Raw genomic sequence first — 19,659 nt, 5'->3', positions numbered from 1 at the left:
TTCTAGTTGTTCTTTTTCCATTTGAATTTTTTTAATCATTGGATACATATATTGTTTTCCTGGCCCTGTTTATTTCGTTTTGCTTTACCTCAGGTAAGTCTTTTGGTCCTTCTCTATCTACATTTATGATGTTCGCCATTTCTTCAAAAATCTAAATAATCAATCAATCATATCCATGTAGAGCTATCACTTTTTAGAGTTCATTTATGTCACCCACCTTTGTTGCCCTTAATAACAGCTTGTTACAGGCATTATTCCCAGAATCATAGAAATTCAAAGTTGAGAGGGACCCCAACAGTAGAACCTGAAAAATAATTGCCTCTACAGTTTATCCAAAGGCAACTAGATGGCACAGGGGATGGAATTTAGGACCTGAAAGTCAAAAAAACCTATTTGCCTCGGTTTCTTCATTTGCAAAATAAGCTGGAGATGGAAATGGCAAACTACTCCAGTATCTTGGTCAAGAAAACCCCAAATAGGGTCATGAAGAGTCAGACATGACTGAAATGACTGAACAACAACAAAAACAATTTACCCTAGTGGCCTTCCAATCTGTTCAGGAAAACCACTGGTGAGGGGGAAGCTACTAATTACCCAAGCAACCCATTCCCTTTTCAACAGTTCAAATTATTAGTAAGTCTCTTCCTTTTCCTTTTTTGGGTCCTCCTTTATCATAATGCCTTCCCCTGAAATTATCTAGAATGTATCCTTTCTATATTATTTTCCGATATAGTTGTTCACATGTGTCTCTCCTTTAACCTGTGTGTTCCCTGAGGGAACATACTGTCTTTTGCTTTTCTTTGTATCCCCAACCCTTAGCACAGAGTCTAACACATGGGAAGAGCTTCATAAATGCTTGTTGACTTAAAATTACATCCTTTCAAGTTCCGCTTGTTGCTCATATTTCTCCCTTCTAAGATCAAATGGAAAAAGTCTAGTCCTTTCTTTCTTTTTATGACAGCCCTCCATATACTTGAAGACAGCTATCAGGACTTGGCTAAATAGCCCCAGTTTTTTCAGCTAGAACTCATATGGCAACCCTTCTGGTCACTTCCTCCTGGATGTTCTCTACAAATGTCCTTCTTAAAATAAGACACTTAGAATAGAAACTGAATCTACAGATGCCGACTTACCAGGACAGACCACAATAGGGCTCTTACCTCCTTATTCCTAGAAGCATACCTATCTCTCCCTCCCTCCCTCCCTTTCTCTCTCTCAAATCCTTACCTTCTGTCTTAGAATATTTACTAAGTATCAGTTCTAAGGCAGAAGAGCAATAAGGGCTAGGCAATTGAGGGTTCAGTGACTTGTCCAGGGTCACACAGCTAGGAAGTATCTGAGGTCACACTTGAACCCAGGTCCTCCCATCTCCAGGCCTGGCTTTCTATCCACTGAGCCATTTAGCCGTCATCATACCTCTGTTTAATAAAACTGTTGTTGTTATTGTTGAGTTGCTTCAGCAAGGTCCAACTCTTTGCAACCCCATTTGGGATTTTCTTGACAAAGACACAGGAGTGGTTTGCCATTTCCTTCTCTGGCTCATTTGACAAAGGAGGAATCTGAGACAGAGTTAAGTGACTTTCCCAGGGACACCCAGCTAGTTAATGTCTGAGGCTGGACTTCAACTCATGAAAATATGTCTTTCTGTTTCCAAGCCCATTTCTCTATCTGTCTCTCCACTGTGCCACCTAGCTGCCCTCTTAATGAGATTGCATCTTTTTTTTTTACTTCCATATTTTGACTCAAACTGATTTTAACATCCTCTAAAACCTCCAGGTCTTTTACTGTCCAACAACACCTCCCCCATTTTGACTCAAACCACTGGTTTTTTTAAACTCAAGTTGACACTCTCTGTGGAAAAAGAGACCTATTCAACTTTTCTTTTTAAATCCAGGTCTCTTCCCTAGATTTCAAGTTTTGCTCTATTACTGTATTTTTTTCTAAAATGTCATTCCAGTTTCAGAAAAGGTCGAGTAAACTAGATACAGGCAGCATCTTTTCCTATAGGCCTCTGAGTGACCTTCTTGTATTTATTCTCATCTTTCCCTTTATTGCACAGCTCCAAGCTTGATGCATGGACTTCCGTTCTTCTTTTGGATCTCTTCCATTTCAGAGAGGTGCAGAGAAAATACACGAGTTAACGATGACAAGTAAACCATAAGGCAATGGAATTTCTTAGAAGCAGGGAACGTCATTACAACCATCATATGCTAGGACTCTTTTCCTCTTCCATCTGTAAATGGTTTTTCTCTGGTGAAGGGAAGAGAACAAAGAAAAGAAGCTGACATTCCCCACATTATTTTCCAGGACTGGGTTCTTTCTTTTCTTTTCTTTTTAACCCTTACCTTCTGTATTAATATCAGACAGTATAAGACAGAAGAGCAATAAGGACTAGGCAACAGAGTTAAGTGACTTACATAGGGTCACACAGCTAGGAAGTATCAGAGGTTACATTTGAACCCAGGATCTCCCTACTCTAGTCCTGGCTCTCTATCCATTATGCTTCCTAGATGGACCTGGGTTCTTTCTTTTTTTTTTTAAACCCTCACCTTCTGTCCTAGAATCAATACTGAGCATTGGTTCCAAGGCAGAAGAGCAGTCAAGGCTAGGCAATAGGGTTAAGTGACTTGCTCAGGATCACATAGCTAGGAAGTGTCTCAGGTCAAATTTGAAACCAGCACCTCCCATTTCTAAGTCTGGCTCTCAATTCACTGAGCTACCCGGCTGTCCCTCCCCCTCTTCTTTCTTGCCTACCCTTGATCCTATTATGAAATTGACACATGGTATGCCATTGCTTAGAGAATGCCAGAGCTATCCAGAACTTTAACAATCTTCTAGTCCAGTTCCATTGTTTGCAAGTAAGAAAACTGAGGCTCAAAGAAGAAAAATGGGTTTATAGAATCATCAGTTCAAACCCTTCATTTTCAGATAAGAAACTTGGAACCATAGAGAATGATTTTCTGAAGGTGACATGAGTAGTAAGTAGCAGAAGCAAGATTTGAATCCACATCCTCTGACTAGAAATCCAACACACTTTCCTAGTATACCATCCTGCCTCTCCATATACCTAACTAAAGTCACACTAATTTGTTCTCTTTAATAGAGGCAGCCAGGTGGTACAATATATCTATTGTATATATTTCAGACACAAAGAGCTGTGTCTGAAATCAGGAAATGTTTTTCAGTTTTTCCATTGTGTTCAGCTCTTCATGAGTTTCATGATCCCATGGACCACACTGTCCACTGGGTTTTCTTAGCAAAGATACTAGAATGGTTTACTATTTCCTTCTCTAGTGGATTATGGCAAACAAAGGTTAAGTGAGTCACATAGCTAGTAAGTATTGCAAGGATGGATTTGAACTCAGGTTTTCCTGACTCTAGACCCAGCACTCTAATTACTGAGCCATCTAGCATCTGAGTCATGTAGACCTGCGTTCAAATCTAGTCTCAGACATTTACCAGCCTTGTGTGACCTTAGTCAAGCCACTTAATATCTTTCTCAATTTCCTCAACTATAAAACGGAGATAATAGCAGATTTGTTATAAGAATTAAACAAAATAATAGTTGTAACAGTACCTGGTATTTAGCAGATGCTTAGCAAATGCTTGTTTCCTTCGGTAGTCTCAGAGTTTCTTCCATATTTTCCCATTATCTCAAGTATAACCCTTCTTAGAACATCATTTTTTTATTTTAATAACAAATTTCCACATATGTTTTCCTAAATTATATGATCCAAATTGTCTCCCTCCCTTCTCTCCAACCCCTTCCCAGAACTGGCAAGCAATTCAATCTGGGTCATATGTATATTATTGCATAAAATATATTTCCATATTATTCATTTTGATAAGTAAATAATCTTAACCAAAACCCCAAATCATATACCCAAATAAACAAGTGATAAATCATGTTTTCATCTGCATTCCAGCTCCAACAGTTCTTTCCCTGGAGGTAGATAGCATTCTTTGTCATACATCCCTCAGAATTGTCCTGGATCACTGTGTTACTGAGAGTAGCTAAGTCTAACACATTTAATCATAGAACATCATTTAAAGAACTAAATAATGGTGGTGCTGCCACTGAGCCAGACTTTCAATATTTTCTAGGATCCTGCAACCAATCCACATTTTTTTTAACTATTCTGCCTCTTTGGGCAGCCAGCTTCAATTTAGAACTAGTTACACTTCAGTTTTGTTTCTTATCTTCTGAAGCTGTATCTCATCAAAGATCTTGGGTTAGAAATTAGGCGTGTTCCTCTATCCCCTTTCCTTTGTCCACTTCCTGATTCATTATTCCATGAATGGTTCCCTTAAGTAAATTTTAGATAGTCTGTGCAGGTGGTTTCCATTTTCTTTGAAATCACTGGTCCTTAATTCTTTGTGCAAGAATTTGACTCACTGCAAATGAGGCAGCTAGATGGTACAGTGTGTAAAAGGTGGGTCTTGGAGGCAGGAAGATCAGAGTTTTAATTTTGCATCAGACACTTACCAGCTATGTGACCCTGTCCAAGTCCCTTAGCCAGTAAAATGGGGATCAGAAGAGGACCAACCTCACAGAATTGTTGTGAGGCTCAAATGAAGGCAATAAATGTAAAGCACCTGATTGGTGTTAAAATACTGTAGTGTTTCAATTAACCAGCTTTAGTTTCATCATACAAGTCTACCTTCCCGGTGAAAGACATGCAGATGAAGAAAAGTCAGAGAGAAAGCTAAATATAAGGATAAGAACAAACCTGGACACCTTTTCAATGAAACAACAGAAATTAGAGATTAGAAAATGTAACATCAGTCTGACCCACACCGAGTAATAGACAAAGTTGTTGAAATAGTAACAGCGAATGTTTATTAGACTCCCGTTATGAAAAGCAGAATTGTGGAGTGGAGAGCTGTCCTCAAAGCCAGAAAAACCTGAGTTCAAGTCCCACCTATGACTATGTGACCGGGGACAAGTCAAATTCTCAGCTCTCTAGGCAACTCTGAAGATTTTGTTTGTTCAGTCATTTCAGTAATGTCCAACTCTTTGTGACTCCAATTGGGGTTTTCTTGACAAAGATGCCAGAGTGGTTTGACATTTCCTTCTCCAGTTCATTGTCCAGATGGGGAAACTGAGGCAAAGAGGTTAAGTGACTTGCCCTAGGTTACATAGCTAGGAAGTGTCTGAGGTCAGATTTGAGCTTAGGAGGATGTCTTCCAGACCCTAATTTTATCCACTGCACCTCTCTAAAACTAGAAATGGTTGAAAAGGGAAAAGGTGACAACCTGCATTGGTAGCAGAAGTTTGCAAATCTAGGAGTTCTCTAGACAAATGAAATTACACTTCTGTGACCCTATCTATATACAAGGTTGTCCACTAGGAGCTTGAGACACAAATGAGAAATAAATTAACCTTTTTAGGCATCATGGCTTAGAATATCATCCCAGAAGTTACAACTTTAATGCTTAGCTTTTTGTTTATTCATTAGGCTCCTAAAGAAAAAGTGAAAAGAACAATGAGAAAACATGGCAGAGAGAAGGAATCCAATACAGCAAAAAATATATAAAATAAAAATTTTAATTTAAAAAAAAAAAAGAGGAACTTAGCCAGAGGGATGCCACAAAGAAGTGAGTTAAATGGAAAAAAAGCAGAGGGAGAATTTGGAAGTTGTAGGGTCACGAGCAGTAGGACCTCAAACTTGGCCTCATATACTGCCTAGCTGTGTGACCCTGGACAAGTCACTAATCTTAACCCTCATTGTCAAATCCTTACCACTCTTCTGCTTTAGAACCGATACTTAGTATTAGTATTAGTATCTCAGATAAAGGGTAAGAGTTTTGGTTTTGGGTTTTTTTTAAGTGCAATAAATAGAGGAATCCTAATGCCCATTTCCCTTCCCTGACCTTTGGGCTCCTCTGCTTCTGAAATGCACACGCCTGAACATATATGCAGAATCTATCTATGCCTTCCATGAGTGATTCGTTGTCTGCCTGACACTTGACTGTGGCCTTAGTGCTTAGATTGACTCGATCTAAGGGAACTTGGCTAAACTTCACCCTGGATAGTCCAAGAACTGTAGCTCATTTGGCTCCAGAAAGAACTTGAATTGAAAAGAAAAAGGAGGGCAGGGGTTTTGTGTGCAGGGGAGAGAGAGAAGTCTTGCGAACCTAAGAAGGGGGAAGGGGGAAAGTTGAACAAAAGGTTAAAAAAAAAAGAAAAAGAATCATTGAGTTTCTTTTCAGGTTGATTTAGCAAAAGACTGAGCCAGCTGCCTCTAATGAAGGCTGGTGGGTGTCTGGTTTGTTCTGCAGAGACTCCAGCCAACGATGGTCTTTTTTACAGTGGCCTCCTGTGTTATTAGCCTTGCGCTATGGCGTCGCCAACTGATTTCTCCAATTCTCTTTTCTCACTGGGCTAGAAAGCAGCTGGTTAAATAGGCCGTGACTCACATAAGCTCCCGTGTCTCTTTTATTGACTGCTTTCTGGAAATGTATCACACGCCAAAGAGTCCCCATTGTTGTGGCTATGCATAGCTGACTGGGGAGTCATGTCGAGTGCTGAGAGATGGAATCCTGCCCTATAGTTTATTGCAGGGTTGGGTGTGGGTGGGGTGCAAGAATGTAAAGGACTCTGGGTAGGGGGAGAAGAATGTCTGAGAATGCCTTTTATCTTCGCCTGCCATGAAAGTTGGGTGGCCAGCACCGCTGCGGTAACACGCTTTTCTATCGACCTGATCTTTATGACCCCACATCCCCCCCTTAAGTGGGTCTGTTCTTCGGTGGGTTCTGATGAGAGATGAGGGAGCATCCCGGCAGGTTGTGCCACTGGCACGCATCTGTCTGGTGCTCCATCGCGAGGGCATCCCAGCTTAGGTCTCTCCTCGAGAGCTGTCCATTGCCCATAAAGGCACCGTGGCCCATCTGTTCTCGCATTGTATTTTAAGACTCATCACCAACTGTTGCGCTTGACAGGTGTGTAGATTTAATCACCACAAGATGTGGATTAAGCCATCCAGACTGTCTGCCGCGTCACCCCGAGTGTGATCCTCATGATGAGGCAGATGCTGTTCATTCACCAGGACCAACAATGCTTGATCAGTGGGACCCCTGGCTTGAGACACTGAGAGAAAACATCTTAATTACTACAGTACATTCCCGCCGTGGTGTTTGGAGCTCTGTGCTAACGAGGCCAGAGTCACTGTTAGCTTCATGCAGGGGAGAATTCTGTTACGGCACATAGTAGGCATTCAATAATTTTTTTTTAATTTGACACATTGATGTTTTTCCCACATTCCTCACCCTACTCAACTCTTTCACAAATGTAATGCTGTGTGCCATGATGGGCATCAGGGAAAGGAGAGTGAGTGTCTGGATATCCCGTTTGAAAGAGGAAGAAAAGACACAGAATTTCAGAGTTGGAAGGGGCCTCACCAGCCATCTATCTAGTCCAGCTCACACCCCAAAAAGTTTACCCCCACAGCATCCTCAACAGGTGGTCATAAACAGCCTTCTTTTCTTTAAGACCTCCAGTGAACTACTTCCAGCAGTTCTCCCTTTAGATAGTTTTTTAAATAAGGGGTTTTTTGGTTTGTTTGTTTTTAATCCTTACCTTCCATCTTGGAATCAGTACCTATACTGTGCATCAGCTCCAAGGCAGAAGAGTGGTAAGGGCTAGGCAATGGGGGTTAAGTGACTTGCCCAGGGTCACACAGCTGGGAAGTGTCTGAGGCCAGATTTGAACCCAGGTCCTCCTGTCTCTAGGCCTGACTCTCAATCCACTGAGCCACCCAGCTGCCCATCTCTAGGTCTGGCTCTCAATCCACTGAGCCACCCAGCTGCCCCAAGGGGTTTTTTTCATATTACATGTCATTATAATTTTCAATAATCATTTTCTGACATTTTGTGATCTGTGCTCGCTCTTTACATAGTTCTAATTGTTAGAAAGTTTTTTCCTAGAACCAAGCCTAAACTTACCTCTTGTAGATTCTATCTATTGCTTCTGGCTCTGCCCACTAGGAGCAAACAAAATGAATCAGATTCCTATTCCACAAAATACCCTTTCTGGGGGCAGTTGAGTAGCTCAGTGTATTGAGAGCCAGGTTTAGAGACAGGAAGTCCTAGGTTCAAATCTGGCCTCAGACACTTCCCAGCTATGTGACCCTGGGTAAGTCACTTAGCCCCCATTGCCTAGCCCTGACCACTCTTCTGCCTTGGAACTAGTACTCAGTATTGATTCCATGACGAGTTGAAAAAAAATACCCTTTCTAATAGAAGGGAGGGAATCTTCAATAACACATGTATTACTAACTTGAAATTGAGTTAAATATGTTCCAAACTCTAAACGTGATCAGCTGAGGTGGGGGGGACAGGGGGAAGGATGGGTGGGGAGAAAGGGGGGAGAGAATGCAACAATCCATTCTACTCACAGTTTTGGAAAATAAAGTTTGACTGATGGCAAAAGCAGGTGACATTGAGGCCCCCTAATTTTATTTCACTCCTTTGATCTCTCCAACCACCTTAAAAAAATAAAACCTTACTTTCCATCTTAGAATAGATACTAAATATCCATTCCAAGACAGAAGAACAGTAAGAACTAAGTAGGCATTTGAGATTAAGTGACTTGTCCAGCTAGGAAGGCTAGATTTGAACCCAGGATCTCCTGCTCCAGGCCCAGCTCTCATTCCACTGAGCCCCTCTTAATCCTAGCTGCTTCATACTCCTCTCATCTCTAGACATCTTTATGCCTTCTGAAATGCTAACAGGTTTACATATATTCACATATACACAAGTGTATACATAGACATATACATACGTGTACACACACATAGAGACTATGAATAACCCTTATATTTCTGCTGTTTATGCAACATTATTTCTTTGTTTTCTTGGTGGTGACATTCTTGGGTTTCGGATGGGGGGAGAAGAAAGCCTCACGCTGATAATGTACTGAAAGTAAATGAAATTAAATAAGCGAAGCCGGGCTCATCACTACTTCCTTCCCCCCTGGGTAATTCAATTCAAGCTCTCTCTCTGATGGCAACTCACAGGGACTGTCTCTGTCACCCCGCTGGGGCCTGGAGTCTTAACATCTAAATACAAGTTTCACTCAAGCATTTTTTATGCTCCTGCCAGCAGGATCAGTGAGCTGGTGTGGGCACATTAATGTAATATTCATACTCACAGACTCTCCCTGCACACAAGGCAACATCTTCCCATTTTCATAATTATAGATGTTCCATAAAATGGCATTTAGATTTGCATTTAAGAAAGGGGGGAGGTAGAATTCCAATAAAACGTTTAACATGTCTTTTATGAGTCAGTCTCTTGGCATCTTCAGCAAGATGTTGTGTCTCTGGGTTTAACAAGGTCTTAAAAAAAAAAAACTGTGGGGAAGAGGACTAGGAGGAAAGCCTAAGCTCATTCTCCTCCCCCAGAGACCCAAGTTTTAAATCTAGACTCCAGCAGTTAAACATTTTTGAAAGTCCCTTTTTTCTTGAGGTTTAATTGGAAGGAAAGGAAGTGCCCTCCCCAGTATGCAGGATGCAGTATTTACGCTGATTCCTCACCCCTTCCCAAACAGATTGATAAAGACCTTGGTTACTGCCCTTTTGGACAGTTACATGTATGCCACAAAGGCTAGGAATTTGCCAGAGGTTCTTAGAGAGAGAAGGAAAAGAGGAAGGAATTCTAGAAAAATGAACTTTCTTTCTGCTGCCATTGGTCCCTTGTGTTAACCCTGAGACCTATTTGCGAGGATTTATAGCCAACACAGAGTTTGCTAACAATAAAACATGAAAGCGAAAATAGGCCCTGAACAAGAAAGTTGACAGTGTGGATGAACTGGATGAAGGATCTGGTCTATAGACATGCTAAAGAGGAAGACAGGCTTACTTGATCTCCATTTTTCAAAAATGACTCATGCTTAAAATTCAAGCAGTACAGGGACCCAAGCTAAGACTCATTTCATTTAGATAGTTGTTGTTCTTTTTTTTAAGAACATATTATGAGGGCAGTTAGATGGCTCAATGGACTGAAAGCCAGGACTAGAAACAGGAGATCCTGGGTTCAAATCTGGCCTCATCCACTTCCTAACTGTGTGACCCTGGGCAAGTCACTTAACCCCCATTGCATAGCCTATACCTCTCTTCTGCCTTGGATTAATACTTTGTGCCAATTCTAAGACAGAAGGCAAAGGTTTAACACACACACACACACACACACACACACACACACACACACACTCAGATTGATTTGGCATGTGCATTGTAAGACACTGAAGAAAGAATCAAGGAGATTCACACACATTGGTATCATGATGCATGCCTCTTACTTTTTTCCCATGCATGCATGGAGAAGGTATTCAGCATTTTAAAAAGCAAATTAAAAGAAATTAATTGGAGTTTGGAGAAAAAAAGGATTCTGAATGTTTCTACTCTATCTTTTCTCCTATTTCTTCCTCATTATGAATATACCATTCCGATTTTCTTTTCTCCATTATCTTTCTGGCTTCCTCTTCCTTATGGCCTCTGTCCTTTACCCTCGCCTTTGTAAAATGAGTAAAAAACCTAGTGGAGGCAGATGGATTAAGAGATCAACCTCTCAATAAATTTGTACCTAATGAGACTAATTGAAAGCCAAGTGTGTTGAGTGCACAATTAAAGGCTGATGCAGATTCCAGGGATTCTCTCATCATTGTAGAAGTCAGGCTCTTTCAGGCTTTTTGGCAGAATTCAAGGAATCAGGCAAGGTTTGGGGCAATCATTGCCCAGTTTAGCGTGCATAGCCCTTTTATCCAGTGAATATAAAAAGAGGAGCTTCCTATAACCTGAATCAGTTTCACTTGGTGTGTGTGAATGTACATGCATGCCCATGTATGTTTGCCTGTGGTCCCCTGAATGGTGAAGGCCATTTTTGGTACCCATCTTTTCTTTTCCTAGTATAATACAAGCCCCCCTAGGGACAGGATCAGTTCCATGTGCCAAGTTTCACATGCACATGCCAAGCATTTAATAACTTGCTTGTTGGATTGAACTGAATATCTTCAATTTTGAAAAAAAAAATCATTTAACTCATGATTATCTGAATGTGGGTTATCCAGTTTGGGACTTATTCCCAACAAAATTTTAACTTCCCGAGGGCTTCTTCCTCCCCTTGCCACTGATTGATGTGTGCTTAGGAAATTTCAACTCACTTTTTTATTCAACCAAGAAAAAATAGTCTTAGTAATAAAATAATGTATTCCAAAGACATGTAGAAAGTTTGATTGTTTATGTGTTTATTCTGATCTGCTACATTTAGTCTTTTCTTTCTCATCTCCTTCTCAATAGAAATGGAAGACATCATCACAAAAGGAGCCCAGGAGCTAGAGGATATCATAAAGCAGGGGTACCTGGAGAAGAAATGCAGAGGTAATAATGGCCACAACATGACCAAGAGGCAGGAACAAGAAGGGAGTCTGGACCTAGGGTGGAGACTGAGGAGTCTTGATCAGACCTTTCAATTGTGTCAGCCTCTTTGTGATGCCATTTGGTGTCTTCTTGGCAAAAATACCAGAGTAATTTGCCATTTTCTTGTCCAGATTATTTTACAGATGAGGAAATTGAGGCAAACAGGGTTATGTGCACTTGCCCAGGGTCACACAGTTAGAAAGTATCTGAGGCCACATTTGAACTCAGAGCTTGATGGCTCCAGTTCCAACATTCTATCCATAACACTTCCTAGCTACCCTAGGGGAAGTCAGCCCAAGATATTCAAAGATAATATGCTATGGTGAAAGGAATACACTTTTAGAGCGTAATTCTGCATTGTATTAGAATTGCAATGGGTTCAACTTCCAGCCCTGCCGCTTGCTGGCTCTGTGACCTTGGGTAAGTCAATTCCCTGCTCTGGGCCTCAGTTTCATCATCTTTAAAGTAAAAGAAGTTGGATTATCGGTCTCTGAGGTCCCTTGTAGTCCCACATCTGTAAGTCTGTATACAAGGGGCCATCTCTAAATACCCTGACAGACGTGTAATGGAGCACGTCCCCAGAGGTATACTTCTTGTGTCAGGTGTAAGAAGGCCCGTATTTAAATTCCAGGCAAGCCCAGGTCTGGACCATTTAGCTCAGTTGGTTCAAGCATGGTGCTAATGAGCTCCAGCTCATGAACTTGAATGGGTAAATTAACTTAGCACAGAGTGGAAGACCTGCTCCATGCCCATTGCCTGGGGCATTATTTTTGTTTGCCCAAAACAAAACAAAAAGATAAAAAGGGTCTGAAAACAGAGGGGCAAATCAGAAAATTTTTAAATGAAGCCAGGTGCAGGGATGATAGAAGAGAGCCTTGCTTCCATACCCTACTGACACCTTGTGCCTCAGCTCTCTGACTCAATATGGGATAACCTGTGGGAGTGTAAGGGAGGGTTTCACAGTCCATTAACCTGGGAAATAAAACAAGAACACGCCGGACGGTGTGTGGGTACATTTTACTGATTCTTCAAGTGGTTGTCGTTATCTGAATTTATGTCTGCTCCTGCTCCTGCATTTAGATCATGGTTTCTTTGGCTCCGAGTGGCAGAAGCGATGGTGTGTTGTCAGTAAAGGAATCTTCTACTACTACTCTAATGAGAAAAGTAAGTGTTCCCCATTTGCACAGCAGCTGCTCACGCCTGGATCCAAACACCCGCTCAGTAAATCCTCCAAAGCTGTGGGCCCATGGGTCTCGAGAAAGCAATCTTTAACTAACACCTATGTGGGGCAGGTGTTTAGGTAAGGGATACCTTGGTGCTTTGTAAACAGTGAAGCAGATGTGAGGAAGCCTAGGCACTTTGCAGAAAACTCCAGAGTCCCATTTAGAAATGATACTCTTTTAATGATGGGCTTGTTCATTATTCTAGGCAACTAGGTGGCACGCCTGGGGAATAAAGCATTGGATCTGGAGTCAGGAAGACCCAAGTTCAAGTTTGGCATTAGACTTTATTAACTGTGTGACCCTGGGCAAGTCACTTAAATGTTTTCTGCCTCAGTTTCCTCAACTGTAAAATTGGGATAATCATAGCATCTATCTCCCAGGGTTGCTGTGAGAATAAAATGAGCCAATATTTCTAAGCACTTTGCAAACTTTAAAGTGCTATATAAATGCTAGCTATTATCATGATCATCATTATGGCTTTCAAAGTGCTTTCCTCCCAGCTGCCCTATAAGGCAGGTAGTGTAATCTCCATTTTACACAAGAGGAAACTTGGGCTCAGAAATGAAGTATCTCTGGTCATAAAATATGCAATGCTAGGAGGGAAGCCTAGTCTCTTGAATCCAAACTCCTGGGCTCTCCACACTGCTTTGGGAACCCTGATTTGTCCTTGGAAGCCCCTTCAAATCCCATTCTGCTATGCCTCGGGAATCAGTCATTGTGACTTGTTGGGGTTGAAAACATTCATTACCTGGTGGTCAGCCTTTTGGCAAAGAGCTTTTCTGAACTAAGTTAGTCTGGTCCTAGGACCATAGACATGAAGGCATTCACATCTCCCAAAAGAAAAATTAGAGGGCAAAAGGAATTTAAACTGTTTACCAGCCTCCACTCATTCCAGAAATAAACACCCAAAGTCCGAGAGAGGGAGAAAAGAGAGAGCAGACAAGGAAGGACAATCTTCTAGTTAGTTATTCTTGGAAAGTTTTCACTCAACTGAACCACTTAGATGGGGCATCCCAAGCATCTTAGTGCAGATTTAAGATATTAAAGTTATTTAATAAGGTCTGCTAGGCAGCACAGTGGATAGAGCTCCAAGCCTGAAGTCAGGAAGACCTAGGTTCAAATCTGCCCACAGACATTTCCTAGCACTGTGACCCTGGGCAAGTCACTTAACCCTGTTTACCTTTCCCTTCCCCTTCTGTCTTAGTGTTATTAATAAGACATAAAATAAGGGTTTTTTTAAAAAGAAGGAAAGAAAAGAGCTTGAAATTTGAATTGGAAAAACTGGTTAGAAATTCTCTTACCATAGGTGATGAATGACTCCAGTCATTCAAGCAATTAAGAGACATTTTAATAAATAAATAAATAAAGTTATTTAAGCGTTTCTGCAAGTCATTTTACCTGAACTGTCATATTGCCCCTTTATTTAAGAAGCGCTGGTTTTATTGCTTCTGTGGTTGAAACCTACATATGAATAACATTACTATATCCCTTCCTTTTGGGAACTTTATAAAACTATGTACGGAATTGTAATCAACTTTTGATCTTTCTCTAATAAAAAGTTTAAAAGGTAAAAAGAAAAAAATGAAAAGCTTTACTAGTTTAAAACCACATCAAGACTTTTGGAGCACCCTGTATGATCATAGACTCTACATCTAGAAGGGACCTTGAGTTGCCCCCATGGGAGCCTTTTGTATGCATGCTCAGTTCTGACCCAGCAATCAATCCAAAGACCATCTCTTTACCCCCACTGTAGGCAGACTTGAAACAGTCATAGAAAAGCTGTGCAGGTCCTGAAGTCCAACGGTCAGAACATTCTTGGACATGTTTATAAGGACTAGACTCTCATTGGCCAAGCCTCCATCACATAACCCTCCTCACCCCACCCCCATCATTTTATTAAACATCCCTTAAGCATCCCCTAAGCTTTCCTGCCTCCAAGTTTTGGGCCAAGCCAATCCCTACTCTTGGAATGCCTTCCCCTCTTTTCTCTCTGTCCTTCATCTCTATTCTTTTAAATCATACCTATTTATCTTCAATATCCAGCTCAGTGACCCATTTTCTAGGCAATCTTCCCCAGTTAGAAATGATCTTTAAAAAAATTTACCTTTTCTCTTAGAATCAACACCATGTATTGGTTCCAAGGCAGAAGAGCTAAGTAAGGGCTGGGCAATGGGGTTAAGTGACTTGCCCAGGGTCACACAGCTAGGAAGTATCTGAGGCCAAATTTGAACCCAGGACCTCTCATGTCTAGGCCTGGCTCTCAATCCACTGAGCCACCCAGCTGCCCCTGGTAGAAATGGTCTTTCTTTAGAACTCTGGTAGTCTTTTGTTTATAACTTCTTTTATTCCATTATCTTAGGTCCAGGGAGGTTTGAGTTTTGTTTTGTTTTGTTTTGTTTTTTTGGGGGGGGGGAGTTTGTCTCATGGTTGTTTGCATACATGTCTTATCCTCCTTACTAAGTCATAAGTTCCATAAGGCCAAGAAATGTGTCTTATTTGTTTTCATATTTCTCCAAGTACCTTGCACAACATTTTTTACATAGTATATGCCTAATAAATATTGAAGTCAATGCTTTCCTTTCAGATGGGTGCAGCCAACCCCAGAGTACCCAACCTTCTTTCTCTTCCTCCTGTCTCTTCTCCCTTCTCTTCCCTACCTTTTACCTCTTCTGCTTTTAATTCTTATTCTCATCCCAAAGCCCAGATAGTTAGAGGGCCATTCAGGTAAGACAGAAATATCTGGGAGTACCCATTCTAGCATTTCCCCTGGCACAAATGCCTCAAATTCTGTGGGGAAAGATTAAGTACTTATCTAATATCTACTATGCGTAAAGCACTTAGCCCAGTACTCATTTCATACCCACAACAACAGTGTGAGATAGGTGCTTTTTTATCCCCACTTTACAATTGAGGAAACTGAGGTAAAGAGGTTAAATGATTTGTCCAGGGTTACACAACCAGTAAATGGCTGAGGCCAGATTTGAATTCAGGTCTTCCTGACTCCAAGTCCAGGGCTCTATCTACTGCGCCACCTAAGTTCTACCCAGAGAATAATCAAACAGTGAATAGTGGCAGGAAAGAGTGAATAGTGGCTTAAGTCCCTGAGACTCCACCTCAGTGAAAGTAGGTATGCCTGTTCAGATGTCACTGAACATTCTCATAATTGCTATCCCTGAATAATTGACCAGGGGAAGCCCAATGGTGGGAGACAGTGGTACATCCAGAAGAGCGCTGGTCAGGTGTCGAAGTGACCTGAATTCAAATCACACAGATGAATGAGAGCAAGTCAAACACACCAAACCTCATAGGATTGTGGATGTAGGACTTGGAATGGAACCTTAGAAGTCATCTAATGCAACCCCTTCGTTTTAGAGATGAGGAAACTGAGGACCAGGGAGTTCAAGTGACTTGTTAAAAAGTGTTGCAGATAGCAAATAAGATCCAAATGCAGTCTGTTACTCTAAATCCAGACCTCTTTCCAACACACTATGATGTTGCTCTTCGGAGAATGGAGACTACCAACCGGCTCTCCTATTAATATGGCAACTGCAAGTATGGTGAAAAGTTTCAACCAAGCAATATCAAAGGTCCTTTCCAGCCCTGGATCTTCTCATGCTTAAAGTCGGCTCACTCACTACTGACCAGGGGTGAGGAATGAAACCATTAACTGTAGCATTTCTAAAGCTGAATAGCAAGTATCCAGACATCACAGATCATAGAGTTAGCCATGATCATAACTGGAAAGGACCTAAGGTCCTCCAGTCCAATCCCCTTCACTTAATTCATTTAAGTGTGCATGCGTTTCTTTCTCTTGTTATTTCTTTATTTATTTTCATCCTCTCTGTCATTTATTATCAGTGGCCCACCAACTAAAGCAGTTGAACTATAAATTGCATAGAAGTACCTGAACACACTGGAATTTGGAGTCAGATAACCAAGATTAGCTAACTACCTAGGTGGCACAATGGCTAGAATACCAGGTCTGGAGTCAGGAAGGCTCATCCTCTTGAGTTCAAATCTGGTCTCAGACACTAGCTGGATGACCCTGGGCAAGTCACTTAACCCTGTTGGTCTCAGTTTCCTCACCTGTCAAATGAGCTGGAGAAGGAAATGACAAACCACTCTAATACCTCTGCCAAGCAAACTCCAAAAGGAGTCACAAAGAGCGGGATATGGCTGAAAATGACTAAACAACAACTGCTACCAAGATTCATCTCCCATCTCCTCTATTTAGCCTCAGTGTGACTTTGGGCAAGAAACCCTTCCCTTATCTGGGCCTCTATTCCCTTATCAATAACATGAAGGGATTGAACTCAATGACCTCTGAATTCCCTTTCATTTATAAATCTTATCATCCTATGATCTTTGTTCTCTTTTTATTTTAAATTTTATTTATTTATTTGTTTTTGAGCTTTTTTTTCTGTTTTGAATTTTGAGGTCTAAATTCTCACCCTCCCTTATTTTACAGATGAGGAAACAGAGGGGTCCAAAGAGTAATTAATTGATTTGCTGAAGGTCCAACCCATATCCTCTGACTCCAGATCAGTTCTCTTTCCATCTGCTATCTCTTCTCCTGTGGCATCACCCTCCCTCCACAAACCCCCCAACTACAATTCCTTCTCAGATTCCTGAGCAGGCAAGCCAGCAAAACTAGGCTGGCTAGTTTTGTTGGATTCGAGTCTTTGAACAGCCTCTGTAATGTATGTGTCAGTATGGAAGTATTTTGTTACTGCCCTTGTATAAAAATAGGTGGCTAATGTCTCGAACCAGCCCAGGCATCACTAGATATATGGCCGCGTATGTCTTCCATTCATTCAGAAATCCTTTATCCTCGTGGCTTTAAAAGAGAGAGAAAGAAATCCATGCTTTTATTGACCATTTTGCCATCAGGGTGAAATAAAATCTGGTGACCAAAGAAACAACAAAACATTTTAGTGGCCGCTTAGAACAAGGAGAGATACTTTAACAAAAAAGATTCTGGTGTCAAAAACCACTGCTACATGGCTCCCTTCTCGCCAGTTACTTCTTATTGCACCCAGGACATTCTGTAAGTACAGAATGGTTGTGTATTTCTTTGAGCTCAACCAGGTGAAGCTAGCTATGGATATGGGGAAGCCAAGAACTGTTTCTTCTATTTCTCCTGTCTCTATTATTTCTATTGTCTTTTTTTTTAACCCTTGTTGTCTATCTTAGAACCAATATCAAGTATCAGTTACAAGGCAGAAGAGTGGTAAGAGCTAAGCAATTTGGGTTAAGTGACTTGCCCAGGGTCACACAGCTAAGAAGTGTCTGAGGCCAGATTTGAACCCAGGACCTCCTAACTCCAAGCCTGGCTCTCCATCCACTGAGCCACCTAACTACCTCATCTCTACTATCTTTATCATAATCATTGTCAAAAAGGAAGGAAGGAAACAAGCATGTATTATGCTCCTACTATGTGCCAGTCACTGTGCTCAGCACTTTACAAATATGGTCTCAAGTGATCCACAACAACCCTGAGAAGCAGATACTATTATTATCCTCATTTTTGTTATAGTTCAATCATTTTAGTCATGCCCAGCTCTTTATGACCCAATTGGGGGTTTTCTCAGCAAAGATACTGGAGTGGTTTACCATTTCCTTTTCCAGTTCATTTGACAGATGGAGAAAGTGAGGCAGACAAGGTTAAGTGACTTGCTCAGGGTCACAGAACTAGGAAGTATCTGAGACTAAATTTGAAGTCAAGTCTTCCTAACTCTGTACCACCAACCTGCCAGTTCCCATTTTAAAATTAAGGAAACTGAGGCAGCAGAGGTTACGTGACTTGCCAAGGATCGCACAGTTAGTGAATGTCTGAGAGACTAGATTTGAACTCAGGTCTTCCTGACTCCACACCCAGCCCTCTATCCACTATGTCACCTAGCTATATTTATTAAAATGGTCTAGTCCTGTAAGGCTCTTGACAAAAGAAATTAAACTCCACTGCCTCTATCTTCTTAGGAATTTACAAGCAGGAAATAGATAACATGATTATCTGGAACCTGGAAAGTTCTCTCTTTCTTTTTAAAAATGTTTTTCTCTTCCTCATCTGAGAAGAATTTGACTTATTCTCCTTAGTCTCCAGAGGGCAGAGATTGGAACAGTGAATGGAAGTTTCAGAATCTATTTAGGCTCTGTGTAAGGAGAAAGTGGCAACAATTAATACTATCCAAAAAGAAAAAACGGAATGGGCTTGTGTCAGAGGTCATGGGTGGGGGCCCCCTCCTCACTGGAGGTTTCAAGTAGAGTCTGAATGATTACTTGTTGGAGATATGCTTGAGGAGATTCTTCTCTGTGTTCTTATTCTTGAGCCAGATAGCCTTGGAGATTCTGTGCCATTCTGTGACCTCCAGCTGTCAAATAAGGAATATTCCTTCCCCTTTCTATTCTGCCTTTTAAGGCATCCTCTTTTTCCCTCTGCCCACCCCCACCTTCCTTTCTTCCTGCACACCCCTCCCAGAGCCCCAACTGATTGAACCTTGTAGCCAGATGTCAAAAGTAGAGTGGATGGGGGAGGGGGTGGGTAGGAAGGGACAGAACATTCTGCTTCCTTTTTTTACCCATCTCAAGTTCTGCTCAGAGAATATTCAGGCATCCTTGGCCAGTGACCTTGAAAAAGACATGTTTACCTCTGGCACAATTCCAGACTTAGAGGAAGTAGCTCAAGGCCCTAATGACCAGGAATCCTTAGGATGTGCCCACCAGGATGGCATTCGTGTGTTCAAACAATATGAAATCATTTTTCTCCAAAATACTTCCTTCCGGTTTGACCTCTTGGGGATTAACAAGACTCGTCATTTTTTCATCATTTTCCCTCTGCCATCACCCCACCCTCCTTGCAAGGGGAATTTTAGAGGACAATGACACAGTGCTACTCTCCCTTCTCTTGGTATGAGCTCTGCAGCCCCTCATAATAATGCTTCAGCTCTGTAATGGCCTTCAAGAGCCCTACATCGCCAGCCCTACTCTCCCGGCTGTAATCATCCCTCCTCTCTCTGCTA

At 41.5% G+C, this 19,659-nt stretch overlaps 1 protein-coding gene across 5 annotated transcripts in view; it reads left to right on the top strand.

Annotated features, from left to right (window-relative positions):
* The window catches only part of SKAP1 (src kinase associated phosphoprotein 1), a 429,384-nt gene that overhangs the window by 317,382 nt on the left and 92,343 nt on the right, over positions 1–19,659 (top strand). For all 5 annotated transcript variants that reach the window (XM_007482364.2, XM_007482361.3, XM_007482363.3 and 2 more), the window contains exons 5-6: positions 11,298–11,378; positions 12,498–12,581. In XM_007482364.2, coding sequence (XP_007482426.1) covers positions 11,298–11,378; positions 12,498–12,581 — 165 coding nt within the window. The remainder of the gene's footprint in view (positions 1–11,297; positions 11,379–12,497; positions 12,582–19,659) is intronic.

Source organism: Monodelphis domestica, chromosome 2 (assembly GCF_027887165.1).
Source record: "Monodelphis domestica isolate mMonDom1 chromosome 2, mMonDom1.pri, whole genome shotgun sequence".
Taxonomy (NCBI): Eukaryota; Metazoa; Chordata; class Mammalia; order Didelphimorphia; family Didelphidae; genus Monodelphis; species Monodelphis domestica.
The sequence above is the reverse complement of the archived record's forward strand: the minus strand, read 5'-3'. Positions and strand labels throughout refer to the sequence as shown.